General features: G+C 37.8%; 1 protein-coding gene across 2 annotated transcripts; it reads left to right on the top strand.

Moving 5' to 3' along the window:
* The first annotated feature begins 36 nt into the window (after positions 1-36).
* Positions 37-16,187, top strand: LOC132196245 (glucose dehydrogenase [FAD, quinone]). 2 transcript variants are annotated; one of them, XM_059618758.1, is made up of 4 exons: positions 38-320; positions 7,745-7,914; positions 13,286-13,600; positions 13,891-16,187. In XM_059618758.1, exons 3-4 carry the CDS (start codon positions 13,286-13,288, stop codon positions 15,442-15,444), a joined length of 1,869 nt encoding a protein of 622 aa, XP_059474741.1. In that variant the 5' UTR covers positions 38-320; positions 7,745-7,914; the 3' UTR covers positions 15,445-16,187. The 2 variants fall into 2 exon arrangements, with proteins under 2 accessions (XP_059474742.1, XP_059474741.1); XM_059618759.1 differs by lacking the exon at positions 7,745-7,914 and having other exon boundaries at positions 37-320.
* Positions 16,188-16,217: the final 30 nt, after the last annotated feature.

Genomic DNA, 16,217 nt, shown 5'->3' with positions numbered 1-16,217 from the left:
TTCAAATAAGGGCGCGAATAAGAGTCGATCACGTGTTTGACGTCATTGAAATGCTGCGTTGCTGCTGGCGTCTTTTATTTTATCCGTGATCCGTGTCTGTGAGCTGTGAGAGTTGGTTGCGAATTCCGAAGTGATCGTTCAGCGCATCGAGGCTCACAAACTTTGTCTTAAAATCGATATTCCGGTTAGAGCCGAAGAAACCAGACTGTCCAGTGTGTCCTGTCCAGTTGACTTTGAGCAGTGTTTGCAGGCAACGGTTGTTGTGCAGCGGTTTGAAGGATCCAACTTCTTCTCCCTCGCACGTGCAGCGAGAACACGTGGTAAGTTCATGACCCCCGTACCCTTTAATTGTCCCATTTTGCCCTCGACGTGTTTTTACGGTCAATTCAAGCGTGGGCAATGCAAAATTTACCTCGCCACTCGCCACTTGCTTTTCAATTTTGCAAATTCGGTTTTTTTCGAGCCTAATCTGCCCCGCCGCCATTTGAATAGGGATAACTTATTGCTCGGCTCGATCTCGGCGGATCTTATTTAATTCTTGAAGGTTGAAGTTAAATCATTCTTGGACTTTAATGTTAAACGATCATTTTACTCTGCTGATTTCCAGCCTTCATTAATTTATTTGGTAATTAATGAATTTATTATTCTATAATAATGTATTTATGTGGCGAAGTAGGAATTTTCCGCTGAAAATTGGTTTTTCACTCTCTCTTGTGATACATAAATTCGTCTCTTTTCATGTTCAATCTTGTACATTAAGTGCACAGTAGACTAACAGTTAGTCTGTGATTAAGTGATTCATGCTCCGCTGCATGCATTTATAGCATGTCATGTCTAGCAGGGAGAGAGAATTCACCAATTCTGAATTCCTCACCCCGCCGGCGCGCTCCTTGAAGAAAAGGAATTCCTTCATGTCTGGCGTAGAGCCCCAGAGGTCAGTGACTTTCTCCCTCCTGCGATTAATAGCAATGAAGGAAATTTAATAGATTCAACTGTATAAAAATTGGGCAAATATCTAAATAAAAAGGTTGAATTTTGGTGATTGAGGGATTTAAATTATTAATTAATAATTTAAACATTAATTCAACATTTAAATTATTTATTTTTAATTAATAATTTAACTAATTAATTAATAATTGATGACATTGATGTGTTTAAACACAGCAGCATTTGAAAAAAATGTATGTATTAAAAAGGTTCACGACGGTTTTTGATGACCAGAATTTCTTGGTCTTTAATAAGAATAATGAGAAGAAATTTTAACATGCAGAGTGAAATATGGTGCAGATTTTCAAGAAAAATATGAGCCTCGTCCAGGCTTTCTCTATAAATTTATGAATAAGGTGATTTTTTTTGTTTTAAATGAGTGATTTCAAAAAGATCAGCGACGTTGGAAATTGCTCACATGTGGCTTGTCAAATAGTGAAGTTTCTCTAGATTTTGAAAATTTTATTCTCAACTGATGTGGTTGATCTTGGCCCATTCAGAAGATGTCTCAGCGGGTTTTTGCCGGAATCTCGAGCGAACTAATAAAAATTAATTTGCAATAAATTGTTCAAGAGAGTAAAATCTTTATATTTGAATTCAGTGTGGTCCGTAGGTTGTAAATTTACGGTCCACAGTGAATCAGAACTGTGAGTTTGCGTGTTTGACATTTTTTTTTTTTTTTAATATTTTTAAAGTTTTTTGTGTTCATAAAGAAATATGAGAGTATTTAATGCAACCCGCCGGTGTTTTCCGTTTGTCTGGCGTAACCCTCGGAGGACAACGGCCTCAAGAAAGTCGTAGTGTCCATAGTGATTGCCTCAAAACTCGCTCGCCGCCTTTTCTGAAGATCTCCCAATGCAATCTGCTCATCTTAATCGCAACCCATAATCTCGGCGCGCGCTAATTTTTAATTTTTCAACAATTTGCCAACTTTTTGCTAGTCCTCGATTTCTTACCTTAAAAAAATAAGTATGCAACTGACGCAACGCTGATGCCGCGCAAGTTGTCTAATTTTCCATGTTCTTCAAACTTGCCAATAAAGGTCCATCAAATGAATTTCTTTGACCATAATTCAATATTATAGCTACGAAAACGTGTGGCATTAATTTTATTTTATTTCTCGATGATTCATTATTCATGCACGTCTTTAATGAAATTTTAATAGTAGTGACTTTTTAAGGATTTTTATTTCAAAAAGTACTTTTAAAGAGGATGAAATCACCTTAGTGTCTTTTAAATAATTTTAAATTTATTGTTTCCTGCCTGCATATTGTTTCATGCCATATTTCCTTGAAAAGAGAACTTTATAATAGGCTTTCTGTCTGTATTGTTTTATGAATAAATGCATTTGCCTCGTGCCTTTTCACGTTAGTTTTATTATAATTTTTCAAGGTTTTCCGGATCAACGAGAGCGAACGAGCACTGTTGTCAGCTTTAGACAAAAATCGGTCACAAACCTCACGCACCGTTACTGTACCTGATCGTCCTTTGCGGAAAACTGATTTGCGAGGAAGTGAGAACCAAAAACAATGTCAGCACAAAGGTAACTAAATTTTTAATAACATAACTTTAAATATTTTGATTTTTGATAACCAAATAATTTGTCAGAGCAGAAATTAATCTTTAGAACGATAACAGCTATTTCAAAAAAAAATTTAACTACATACATATTATTTTCCTTTTTTCATTAATATCAGGGGTCAGACAAAGTTTAAATTTATTATTTGGTTTTATATGATATTTCAATTGTGAATTTTGAAAATTGTTCAACTTATTTTTGTTTGCGTCTTCAGAAAATAAATTGCTCAAAAATTTATATCTTAAAGAAGTTATATTATTGTAATTGTGCTTTGTGTATAGATAAGATTAATTGATGATGATTAATTATTGAAATTAATTGTAGAAGTGATCAAGATCGAGAAGAGCTACAAAATCTCTTCAAAATTGCCAAAGCGAAGAGGTCAAAAGTGGTCAAAGTCGTCAGGCCTCTGAAAGAACTGTGCCTTATCAAAGTAGCCGACAGCGATGAATGTGCAAAAACTTCGAACCTGCCATATCGTAACCTCCGTGAGTTTATTTAATTCTAATTTTATTTTTATTAAAAACTGATTATAAATTTCTGCGTGACGATAAAAATTGTCAAATTTCATTAATTCAATAATTTTGATTACAGCACCTCTGCTGCAAAATGAAATCTTGAAACACATGGCAGCTCAGCAAGGTTCCAATAAAGACAAGCAGACTCCAGCCATGGCCGAATGGATATTGGAGTTGGTGAACCGTCTCTTGACTAAAAACACAAAGGAAATCGACTTCAGCATCTTTGGGCGTTTTGATTGCACTCGGCCAGAAATCGAGAGAGACCTCAGAGTGTGGCAGATGCTCATCGCCATGTGTCCAAACTTGGAAAGCATCTCAGACAAGCGACGAACTGGCCAAGATTCTGCACCCCTCTACATTCGCTGTGTGGTGCCTTACCTGAAGAAGTTCCAGAAACTCAGGCACATCATTTTTAGACAGTACATCTGCAGCTCCGACGATTTGGCCCAAATTGCTGAGCATTTTCCGAAGCTGGAAAGCTTATCAGCAGCTTTCGAGTTTGTCTACCCTAGCACGATGTGTAATTTGTTTCTGCTCCAAAACCTGAAACTGCTTGACATCAAATGGAACATGGAAGACTTAAGCCAACATTGTAAACATTATCCGGTTAGCTTATTTTTCATAAAAACACCAATTTTTATTAATTGATAATTAAATTTTCTTTTTTTAACAGTTGTTGATTGAAGAGCAGACCCATCTTTTTGAGAACTTCAAAGCCGAATGCATCGAGCACCTGCCGAGCTTGCAGTACTGTTCAGGAGGTGGAGAGTACCACAACTTTCATCCTTACAGTGGCAACAGAAAAGAGCTCTCTCTAAGGGAAATGGAAATCAAAAATGGCTTCGACTTGAAACTGGTCCCCTTTTTGGAAAAACTTCAAGTGGACAATGTGGAAAATGTTCAATTGCGAGCTTTTCTCTCCAATCTGACAGTTTTAAAACTATTTTTAGTTGAAGCTTCTGTTGTTCCTGATCTACTCGCCCACTGTGGTCACAAACTCCAAGCTCTGACAATATATGCCCTTGGATCTTTGGACCCTTACAAGGTCATCAAGAAGTGCCCGCAACTTCGTAAATGTGTTTTAATTGAGACGCAATGTTCCAACGGTCAGAGCACTACTTGTTGCATTTCAGCACTGTGGTGAATCAGATTACATATCTGATCTGTTGGCCCTGGTACTGGCTGCGCCACACTTGGAAACAATAGAATTGATTAACTTTAACATCTCTCACGCTGACCTTACTACTTTAAGTGAGCAGCTAGTAGCAGGATGTATTTTGCAAAGTTTAAAAACAATTCAAATTGATTGTAAAACAGATGAGATATTGAATTTCCTGTGTCTTCTTCCTGTGCATGCGCCTAAACTTGAATTGATTCGAATCAAATTCACTGGTAACGGTGAATTTCAAAAGAGAGCCGAAAAATCTTTCCTGTTTGACTTGATTGATCAAATTGATGGTATTCAAATTTCATCATTTTAGAAAGTATTATCTTGATAATCTTTGTATTATGATGTCTGAAAATCCGTTGATTAAATAAGTTGTCCATTATAATAAGAGTTGATAAGAGCGCGAGGGCAAATTTTTAGAATGCATTTTGCGCTCAAATGATTTGCCAGTTTATAAAGAAAATAATATGCAAACCTAATTATTATATTCACAAAACTACCAAATTTCTATAATAAAGAAACAATAACTGTGAAACTGGAATAAAAATTTAAATATTTTCTTTTAAGGATCTGCCTGTGTATTTTTCAAAATCTGGTGAAAAAGTGGAGTATCAATTAGACGCACGGTGAGAAATATTTATATAATTTAATTTAAAGAAAATTCGGGGTTTTTGTAACATGTTCTGATGTTGGCTTGGCTTTGACTGCGGATCACTTTTCCTATGAAGAGTTCTACGAAAGTAAGGTGCTCTTCTTTATCAATCCTCATCAAACGTGAATCATTTTTACTGATCAAACTTAATTCTTATTCTTAAATAAAATGGTTCTATGGAAAGCTATGACTTTAAAGAGAAAATTGGCTTGATATTCACATTTGGATAAATTGAAATTGAATTTATAAAACATTAAATAATCTGTGCAAGAACTGATAATTCCTGATCTGCAAACAAAATTTGTATGGAATTAACTCCGAGGGTGGAAAATTTGACCGAAGACAAAGTGAAAAACCAACCTGGGCTGCGATAAGTGAATTCAATTCATGTCTCTTGATTTTAACGATTGACAAGCTCTTTACTTTTTATGGTTGTTTTGTTAAACTCTCAGCAGCAGAATCATGAAAGCGTGACTGTTTTTGTGTCTTGACACCGCAAAGAGTCATCTTTAATTGTTTGAAAGGGAAAATTTTTGATGCACCAATAGAGATGCTTATAGAGTGCAATTCTAAAAAATAAATTTAACATTTCACTGAAAATTTACATAAATAAAAAAATCAACTCTATCCATTTCTACTGCAACAATAAATTTACACACACAAAAATATCATCTGGAAATGTCTTCAATTAAATATAAATCATTGGAATTTTAGTCTTTTTCCTGCCAAGCCGTTGTGCTTGAACTTAACGAGTTAAAAATTAATTTAATTTTTATTGAATTTTTCAAGGTGCAATTTTAATATTTTAGAATATAGATTTTTCTATACCATCATGTATGAGAAATAATATATTTTTAACTTAATGTGCGTCATAATATCACAGTGTTGTGTTGGGTAATTCCTAAAATTTATTTCTACAAGGAAATTTCAAGCATATAAACGCCCAGTGAAAACCTGTTGAGCAGCTACCTCGTGAAAAAGCACCACGCCTCTTGATCAAATTCAATGAAATGCATTACTTCAGTCGTGCGCGGCAGTCCGATCACTTTTAAACGTGCATAATGGGAAGAGGCGTTGTTGTTTCAGCTCCATCAGAGTGAAAATTGATGGTCGGTGCAGAATTTCATGAGATGAACAAAAGAAAAATCGCGCTGAACCTCTTTATAAAAAGTGCTCAATGAAATCCCTCGAGACAGAAAAAAACTTTGCGCCTCACAATAAATGGACTTCTTTCCACTGAGCCATAAATTGGCCGCGCGCACCTCTTTTATATTTACAATTTTGAAGGCGCTCTCGCGAGCTCTGCAGATGCCATTGGAAAATAAAGTAACCTCTTTAGAGTGCACGATCTTTGTGGGAACCAACTTTTCCCTTCACATGCCTTTCTGCGCGTCGCTAAAAAGCTGAATTAACGTTTCATTTCCTTTGTTGCTGCTTGATAATCACTTCTTTGACTAATTGTGAGTGAGGCGAGTGCAATTCATCTCAGTCTCTTTGAGGCGTCAGAAGTAAAGGGAGCATCGGTGGAGTCAGAATTACAGAGAATAACCTCAATGGGTTTTTATTGGACATATTGGGAGGATGTAGGGTTATTTTATGAGCTCACTGTAAAGTTTATTAAATTAAATCATTTTTAACTTTTTTTATAATTAACTACACAGTTTTTTGAAATGAATATTTAATTGGTGTTTATTTCCAGGAAAATAATGCTTTGTATTTCTTTTGATTGAAATAACGTTTCCTCAAATTAATAATTTTAGGCATTGTCAAGTTTCAGGAGATAGTGCTTTTAGTTTTTATTTTTCATCTTACGAATTATCAATAAAACCACTCGTAATCACCATCAATGAAGTTTGATAGTCAATTGCACAAATAATAAAGATATAAACCCAGAAATCATAGAAATGAAAATAACTGTGGAGGAATTAAAAAGTTTTTAAAATTGTTCTAGTGTAAGTAAATTTATCTACATTAAATTATTATTTTTTAAATGCTTTATTTATGAAAAAAATTAAATAAATTTAATGACAATTTATAAATAAATGTAATTATTTAAAAATTATTTTTACTCATAATAAGATGAAAAAAACTGCAAAAAATAGTTTCTTGGGAAATGCAAAACTTTTTACTGTAAATTTGTCTGAAACGAATTGAGACATGGATTTAAAGAAAAGAAACACGTCTTTGTTAGCTGCTTGAAGACGGGAATCCCTTAAGCGTGAAGAGGTTTTCCTCAATGGCCTTGTCCTTCGTCTTTGTCAAGTAGTATTCTTACTTAATAATTTCTTCAAAAACACTTTATTTTGTTGAGAACCATTAATAAAAACATGTACCTCTCCAATACCCCGAAAAATGTCCTCATTAAAAAAAATTAAATTAAATTAAATTTAATGTGACTATGTTTTTTCCCCGGTTATATGGCTCCAGCTCTGCAAGTAGATTTAATTTTGATTTAAATATTTTTCAAATGATGCTTATTATGAGTTCAAGCAATTTGTTAACTGGAGCCAATTGTCTCAAAATTTAAGTTCCACTTTCGTATTTTGCCAAATTGTTTGGAGGAGAATAAAAGTATAAAAAAAATGCTCAAATGTTAACTCCTTTTGAAAATTTTAATTGCAACAAGTTCATTGAAAGGTGTTGCCGGTTGCATACAATCAAAGATGTTAATAAAAAATTTTTTTATAGAGAATTATTTTTCAACAAAACTGGTCAATTTTCTAAATTTCAGTTTAAGGTTTATGTAGATCCGTGCTTTCCTGTTGCGTGGCACCAGCTCAAATCAAAACAAACGCCACGAGGAAGCAAAATAATATAATAAGTGCGTGTTTTTGAAGGAAATTCGATGACGGCAGACAAAAGACGCTGAAGAGGAGGAGGAGATGCTGCCCCTCTCCTGGTGCTCCTGAGAGCCGCGGTCTCAGTCGACGGACTCGTCCGTCAGTGTGTTGCTGCGTTGAGGACCAAACGGCGCGCTTGTCGAACACACCGTCTGCACACTCAAGTGGTGAGTAAAGCGAGTTCAACGACCGAAAATCTCCACGTTAAATCCCCCATTGCGAGGCAGATCAAAGTTTTATTATTTCAATGAGTTATTTTTTATAGCCGGTTGAAAATTACATTTTTTTTTGTACTGAAATTAAGTGTCTTGAGAGTGATGATGCATTTTAAGTTACCGGCAAAAAATATTTAATAATGAAAATGCAATGAATCGTCAAAAATTGTTAATTGAAAATTCCGTTTGCCTGAGCGATTATACCAATTAAGGTACTTTTGTCATTAAACAATCATTAGTCCTCATTAAATTCTTACATGATTACATTTCTGATTTCTATTTTTCATTTATAAAAATGTAATACAAATATATTTTAATTTAAAAATAAAAAAACCGAGCTGGGTGAATTAAAAATATCAAAATCTGTTAAAATGTGACACTGTGCGCTCTAGTTTTATATAACTTTTTACTCAACGCGGTCGCATTAGTATTAATTAAAGCGACCTGTTGTCTTTCTCTGTGTGCGTGCGTTACGCAATGTGGAGCACGTTCGAATTCAAGCAGGTTGTGTGCGCGCCACAATAACCGGAATATATGGAGCGTTGATATATTATTCGGCGTCGCTCTGCGAGAGACACGCGGCCAACGTGCGAAAGAGTGAACGCGAAATGAAAGGGATCAAATTTTGCACTAGTTGAAAAGGTCAGCCAGTCCCTGATATTTTCAGAACACACGTCGTGCCGAACACGGCTCTTTGCAACACAGAGGATGTGAAAGTCAATTTATTTTTTAATACAATAATAAAATGTTGCAGATAAAAAACTCCAATAATTAATATTTTTTTACTTAATTTTAACTTTGTACAAAAGAGTTTTGGGACGTTAATTTTGCGTAACTGCCGCGTTACATCACGCTTGCGAATAAAAATATGCAAAAAAGCGCCCGACATGAAACAGGTTTTAAAATTCAGCTGAACTTGTCCTGGATTAAAGTAAAGATACAAAAAATACCGCTGAAATAATCATCTTGAGGCGAAATTATAAATTAATGCTAATCAGGAATATTTTTAACAGCTCGTACAATGAAAAAAATTCACAAAGTGCCGGTGCAATAAACAATAAAAGCCTCGTTGAACAATTGGCCTTGGGTGATTTTATGTATTTGTGAGATTAGGACCAGTTATTGTTATATTTGAACAGGTGAAACAAAAAGCGCCGATTCACTTTCGATCAAGGCGGTCGTTTGATCTCACAAGCTGGAGTTGAGAGAGGCGTCGAATGCTTGACCGAGCGTGACTGAGAGCATTGACTTTACTGGTCAAGGTGTCTTCCAGCTTTGTGATCTCGCTCGGGATCGAGTCGACCAGTTAGAGAACTTCTTATAGCAATTACGGATGAATCTCTCACGCTGCTGCAAACGCAAGTCCCTTGCCATGCTAAAAAAACTATATGAGAGGCAAAAAAACACATAGCTTTGAGAATATAGTTTTTGTTTAGGTCTAAAATTGAATATTTAATTAAATAAATTTGTAAATAATTCAACAACCTTTGCTCTTTAGCATTGAATTTTTGACATTTCTCTCTCGTTTCGAAATCGACATTGCACGAAGTCTTGCATTTATACGAGGTCTTTATTTACCAGACTCGTTAATTCTCCTCCCAATTAAGTTGTAAATGAATGGCGAATCTTTAATTTTTGTAAGAGAAAGTATCATCTGAACTTTGCTAATGGGCCATCAATCAGCAGCCGATTAAAACTCCCGCGGCGCCGAGAGCAATTGATTTCCTCGTGTTGTAAATAAACTTCACTCCCTCGCCTTTGGACATCAAAACCTTTCTAAACAAGCGTACAAATAAAGAAGAAATTTAATTTTTTGCTGATCTATTCCGGACACGCAACGGGCCTTGAAAATTAACTTCAATTAAACTGCAATTAGCAACACCTAAACGCGGAATGCATAATTTGCGTCTGACGTCGAGATGATTATGCTTCTTTTTCCGAGGCATATTTACAGTTGAGACGAGATCTTCTCACATTTTTACTCGTGGACGAGGCCGCCGCAGTAACTGTATCTGAGCGAGCGAGAGAGATAATATGCATAATGTGTGGCGAATGTGCCCGTGACTCGTCGCGAATAAGCAACGCACAATGAAAGCGAATGTACCGTTGCGAATCTTTATGGGCGCCGACCGACCTCGATGATGCCACAGGCCAATTTTATCATCAATTCACGCTAGGCTAACTTCGTCCATAGACTTCCTTTTTATCAAAATAGTTTTTTTTGCAGAGTTGGTGCACGAAAGGGGGATAAATCGTGACAAAAGTAAATAATTTAGGCTCACTGCTGTGCGGTCATTGTGTCAAGTGTGCGTTCAACTGAATTCAATTTACTCTGGAATGCAATAAAAATAATCTGGCAATTTTTGTGTGAATTTGTGACGAACTAAATATTTAATGCTTGTCAATTTTATTTTATTTTTTATGGCGGACTTTCACTTGTTTACGCGATTTTAAGCTAAAGAGAGGCATGAATTTTATATAAATATCTTAATTAAAGGTATTAATTTGACGCTATCCTAAAAAAGTCCACAATCAAATTATTGTTGAATTAAAAATTGTGATCCAGCTTACATTGCACATTAGGTTTATTCTATTATCAAAACAATTTTTACTTAAATTTCTCCAAAAAGAACTGGTAATGGATCTTTGCAAGCTTTCATGTTAATAATTCTGATTTAAAATCAATAATTAAAAAGGTTTAAAAAATATAAAATGATATATTATTTTCAAAGATAAATTAAAGAAAATAATATGATTAATTTTTTATTTATAAATAAATTTAATAAAATATTATTTGAAATTATTCTTTTTAAAAAACTTTTCCTTTCCCCTGGATTTTTAAAATTTAAACTTTAAACCTGAATATCATTTTTGTTTTGTTAAAAAGACGCTTTTTATTTCGCTCTGACTCCTGCGCCATTTCAAAAATAAAATAAAATCTCATCACGTAATTTTTTACCCCGTTCATTGATAGAAAGTGAATCAAAATTTCACAATATACACTCAACAAGTGCATCTGCGGTTGCAATTTTATTACGCCTGCAATAAAAGCATAAACAAAGAAATTTTAACCGCGCGCCAATACATCTTTTCTCATTCACAACAGACAGGGAAACAATCTGAGATCCGCGACGCGTTACGAAACGCTAGTTATGATAATGAGCGGAGAATTTATGTACGCAATGGAGCGCCATGATTGAGAGCAAAGGCTTTGTTCGCCGGAGAGCGGTTGCGCCATCCGATGCTGTTTTGACAGGCAAAAATCAAACGGCCAGATTATTTATCCTCTCCACTTCCTCAATTCTCTCAGGATTAAATTCTTATTTTAGCAGCCGTGCTAGATTTGCAAGGACGAATTGCAAATTTAATTAAGACGAATTGTGTCAAGATTAATTATTCATTTTTTTTTGTTCATTATGCTTGGGAATGAAGGATTAAAACAAGTTTGCATTGTCTTTAATTTTGGGATTACCAAACGCGTTTTGCTAATTAAAGATAAATTTACATGAAAAAGCTTTGATTAATTATTTTTTTTCAAATCTCCTCAAAATCTGTTGCTTCATGAAGATTGTTCGGATCACGCCAGGAGAATCAAATTTGCACTCAAGCGCAACGGATTTGGGCGCATCTCTGGTTGTTTGTTTCGCCACAGAGGAAAACTATTAACATCCCAAGATTGCATTTGTCCGCTTGAGAAAGTTTGTTATACAAGCGCGCGATAACACACACGAGCGTGGGAGTGCGCGAGAGAATGGGTTTGTGTATCAAAAGCGAGCAGGTCATCTCGCGAGAGCAAACTATATCAGATCTGTTGTAAAATTATTGTTGTGCGTGTGTTTCCGGCTTTATCTTTACACAGAGCACAGTGAAAGTTGACATTTTGTGTGTTTGATCAGTCGATCCATCGTGAATCAGGCTCAATTGGTTATTTAATTACACAGAGCGAGCATGTTAATTGATCGATATCAATTTTCGCGTCGGCAAGACTAATTGCACGTTTCTTTGTGCCTGCTAAATAATCTTTAGATCTTTGGAAAAAAAAAATCAGATTAAATTTAATCATAGAAAGTTCCATCTTGCAGCAGTTTTTTTTTCTTTAAAAAACTAAAAAAATTTAAAATAATCTTGCAAATTTATTGAAATAATTCAAATTACAACCTATTTTATTATAATTTAAATTCTAAAAATAAAAATTCTATTGAAAAAGTCATGTTTAGTAAAATTTTTGTCAACTTAGATTAAAATTGTCTTTTTCTCTCTAAAATTTGTACTGTTATATTATATTTATTATCTTAATATTTTATTATATTTTATTGTTTTATTTTCTCTATTAGTACAATTAAAAAAAGTAAAATCATATTAAATTATATTGACCCAATAGTTTCAATGATACAAAATTTATATTAATTTTCGTACAAACAAAAGAAATATTTAATTATGTTCTAAAAAAATTTAATCCTTCTTTCAGTGTATTTTTTGCGATTTTCCACTGCGGACTGTAATATTATTATGATCATTATCTTGAGGAGTTCCAACCATCGTTTTATATCATTTCGATTAAGGAGAAAAAAACAATTTAGAGAAAGATGCCGGCGCGTTCATATTTTCCTGAAATCGTGACTGCCGACTTGAATTCGAAAGCGGCGAGGGTGTTGAGATGGTAATTGCAGAGTAGCATTTGCCGTTAGTTGTGTGGCAAGTCTAATAGGAAAATCACGCGCAGGCAAAACTTTGAAATTGACATTGGCTCGAGAAGAAATCGCGGCTCGTGCGAATCGCACGCTCCCCTGACAATCAAATTCTCACCTCTGCGATCCTTTTTCTCACAAATGCTAACAAGCCCAATATTATTGTTATCATTTTGAAATCAATTTTTTTTGCTGCATTTATGGTGATTTTAATTACTTAAGAGATTGGCAAAGCAGGAGAATTAATTGGCAGTTCCTGAATCACTTTTATTATTGCAACAACCCATAAAGGCACCCGGCGTGACCTGCGAATGGGCTCCGAGAGCAAACAATAGAGAGGCTCACAATGCTCATTATAAATCACGACTCCTCCACTTGCGATTATTTCATGTGTCACGTGTAGAGAAATAGTTTCGCAGCTGCCAGCTAAATTCATACTTAAATGAGTTGATAGTGAGATGCGTCTCGCAGTCACGAGATGTAATTAAAGATCCACAAAGAAAGCGCCGCTTCGAACGCATTTTTAATTCCGCACTGCGTGTTCTTCTAGAGAAACCTTTTTCTTTTTCTTATCCTAGTAAAACTCATTTATTATTTTGCAAAAAAATTTAATTTTTTGTATTTAATTGTTGCAGATGGACTGTAACTGCCCTGTGACGACGGTAGGGCCGAGCCTGGCCTCCGTGTGCGGAGGGGCTCCGTTCATGCTGTTCATGGGCCTGCTCGAGGTTTTCATTCGCTCGCAATGTGACCTCGAAGACCCGTGCAGGAGACCAGGGCCGACGCCACCGCAGCTCGGAGGGCGATTGTTGCTCGATCCACCTCATTACGACTTCATTGTTGTCGGAGGCGGCTCGGCCGGATCCGTCGTGGCTGCCAGACTGTCCGAAGTAGCCAACTGGAACGTGCTCCTCATTGAAGCCGGCGGCAACGAGCCAACTGGCGTTCAGGTAAATAATATACAGAATTTAAATATTCGCACAAATACACAAGTTTATTTGTCTCAATCTAAAATTTTTTTTCTGTATCAGAAAATAAACAGAATTTAGCAAAGGTAAATTTGGAAATTATTATTTCTTATCAAAATTGAAATTAGTTTTCTAGTTTTGGCATAAATTTTATTAGGAAATTAAAATTTTTTTGTAAATTTGATTTAAGTAAACTTTAAATGATTTAATCTAATTTGAAGATTTGTAGGCCATTTAATTGTACTTTTATTAATGGCTAATTAAAATTGTAGGTTCCTTCAATGTTCCTCAACTACTTGGGCAGCGACATCGACTGGAAGTACCACACCGAGCCGGAGGACAACGCGTGTTTGGGCGAAGAGGGCCGCAAGTGTTACTGGCCTCGCGGCAAAGTTCTGGGCGGCACCAGCGTCATCAACGGGATGATGTACATGCGCGGCAGCCGGAGGGACTTTGACCAGTGGGCCGAGGCGGGCAACAACGGCTGGTCCTACAACGAGGTGCTGCCCTACTTCCTCAAGTCCGAGGACAACCAGCAGATGGACGAGATGGACCGCGGGTACCACGCGACCGGCGGCTACCTCACGGTCACGCGCTTCCCGTACCACCCGCCGCTGTCCTACGCCATCCTCGAGGCCGGACGCGAACTCGGCTACGACACGCGCGACGTCAACGGCGAGAAACACACCGGCTTCATGATCGCGCAGACGACGTCGCGCAACGGCTCGCGCCTCAGCACGGCCAAGGCCTTCCTGCGTCCCGTCCTCAACGAGCGGCCCAACCTGCACGTCCTGCTCAACTCGACGGCCACCAAGATCCTCATCGACCCGTCCAACAAGCGCGCGTACGGCGTCGAGTTCCTCCGAGACAACGTCACGCACCGCGTGTACGCCCGCAAGGAAATCGTCGTCAGCGGCGGCGCCGTCAACTCGCCGCAGATCCTCCTCCTGTCCGGCGTCGGCCCCAAGGAGGACCTCCAGCCCCTGGGCGTGCCCGTCGTCCACGATCTGCCCGGCGTCGGCCGCAACTTGCACAACCACGTCGCCTACTTCGTCGGCTTCACCATGAACGACACGGACACGAAACCCCTCAACTGGGCCACCGCCATGGAGTACCTCTTGTTCCGCGACGGTCTGATGGCCGGCACGGGCATCTCCGAGACCACCGCCCTGGTCAACACCAAGTACGCCGACCCTGCCGCCGACCACCCCGACCTGCAGCTCTTCTTCGGCGGCTACCTCGCCGACTGCGCCAAGACCGGACAGGTCGGCGAACTGGGCGGCGAGAACGTCAACTCGTCGCGCTACATCGTCATGTTCCCCGCGCTGCTGCACCCCAAGTCGCGAGGGCAGATCAAGCTGAAGACGGCCAACCCCACGGACGCTCCGGCCATCTACGCCAGGTACCTGACCGAGCCCGAGGACGTGAAGCGGCTGGTCGAGGGCGTCAAGTTCGCCGTGCGCTTGGGAGAGACGCAGGCGCTGAAGCGGTACGGCTTCAAGCTGGACACGACCAAGGTCAAGGGTTGCGAGCAGTTCACGTTCAACACGGACGCCTACTGGGAGTGCGCCGTGCGCTTCAAGACGGGCCCCGAGAATCACCAGGCCGGCTCCTGCAAGATGGCGCCGCCCTCCGACCCTGACGCGGTCGTCGACAGCGAGCTCAGGGTGTACGGCGTGGCCGGACTCAGGGTGGCCGACGCCTCCATCATGCCCACGGTCACCAGCGGCAACACGAACGCGCCGGCCGTCATGATCGCCGAGAAGGCCGCCGACTCCATCAAGGCCACTTGGTTATCCAGGAAAACGTACACCAAGGAAGTCTAAAGAAGTCAAGTGTTTTTTATATTTTAGTTCGTCCCCAACTTGCTTCAAGCCATTTTTTTCTACATACAAAACACTTTGAGGAATTTATTATTTAAAAAGGTAGTGTTATTAATTTAATTTTATAAAAGACTCTCTTCCTCATCGACTTCATATTACACTGTACAGCCTTTAAAAATTAATTCTCAACAAGCATTATTATTTGCTCTTCTCATTTTTGCGCACAAAAATCTGAAAGGAGCACCAGTTAATTTATATAAATTTAATTTCATGAGGATTCTCTTTGCACTCTCACTGAAATTAGCTTTTGTTCTGCACATAAATAAACCTCCATATTCACGCCGCGATAGTCCTGATCTGGTATGCGTGCAATGCGCGAGGCGTAATTATTTCCGTTGCCTAATTGTTCCGATTGTGTACATGGGCTTTTGCGTACACACAATAACATTATTAAAACCAACTCACTATTTATTTAATGGCAGAATTAGGCTAGGATTACCGGCGAAATTTAAAAAGGTAATTCCGCCATGCTATTACCCATACAAAGTGAAAGTTGTCAGAGTGGTTGTTACACAAAGCAACCATTATTAAATCTTTGTATAAATTATACACATTTTTACATATTACGAAACTGTCCTTATCTTTTTGTGATAATGTTAGTATTTGTTTTTTGCCTCCCATCCGATCCTGTTCAATAACTCTGTGTTTTTTGTCCATTAAAATCATTACTTCATCTTAAATACAAATATTGTTTTCAATATAATTCCCAAATAAAC

Source organism: Neocloeon triangulifer, unplaced genomic scaffold (genome assembly GCF_031216515.1).
Source record: "Neocloeon triangulifer isolate White Clay Creek 2 clone unplaced genomic scaffold, ASM3121651v1 ptg000011l, whole genome shotgun sequence".
NCBI classification, from domain to species: domain Eukaryota; kingdom Metazoa; phylum Arthropoda; class Insecta; order Ephemeroptera; family Baetidae; genus Neocloeon; species Neocloeon triangulifer.
Note: the sequence above shows the minus strand (reverse complement) of the source record. Positions and strands in the feature narration are given on the sequence as shown.

What these genes read in the sequence shown, in the direction of transcription:
- LOC132196245 (XM_059618759.1), top strand. Translation starts at nt 13,286, where the DNA reads ATGGACTGTAACTGCCCTGTGACGACGGTAGGGCCGAGCCTGGCCTCC. An exon ending in ACGAGCCAACTGGCGTTCAG is followed by an intron (nt 13,601 to 13,890) that starts GTAAATAATATA and finishes TTAAAATTGTAG; the next exon opens with GTTCCTTCAATGTTCCTCAA.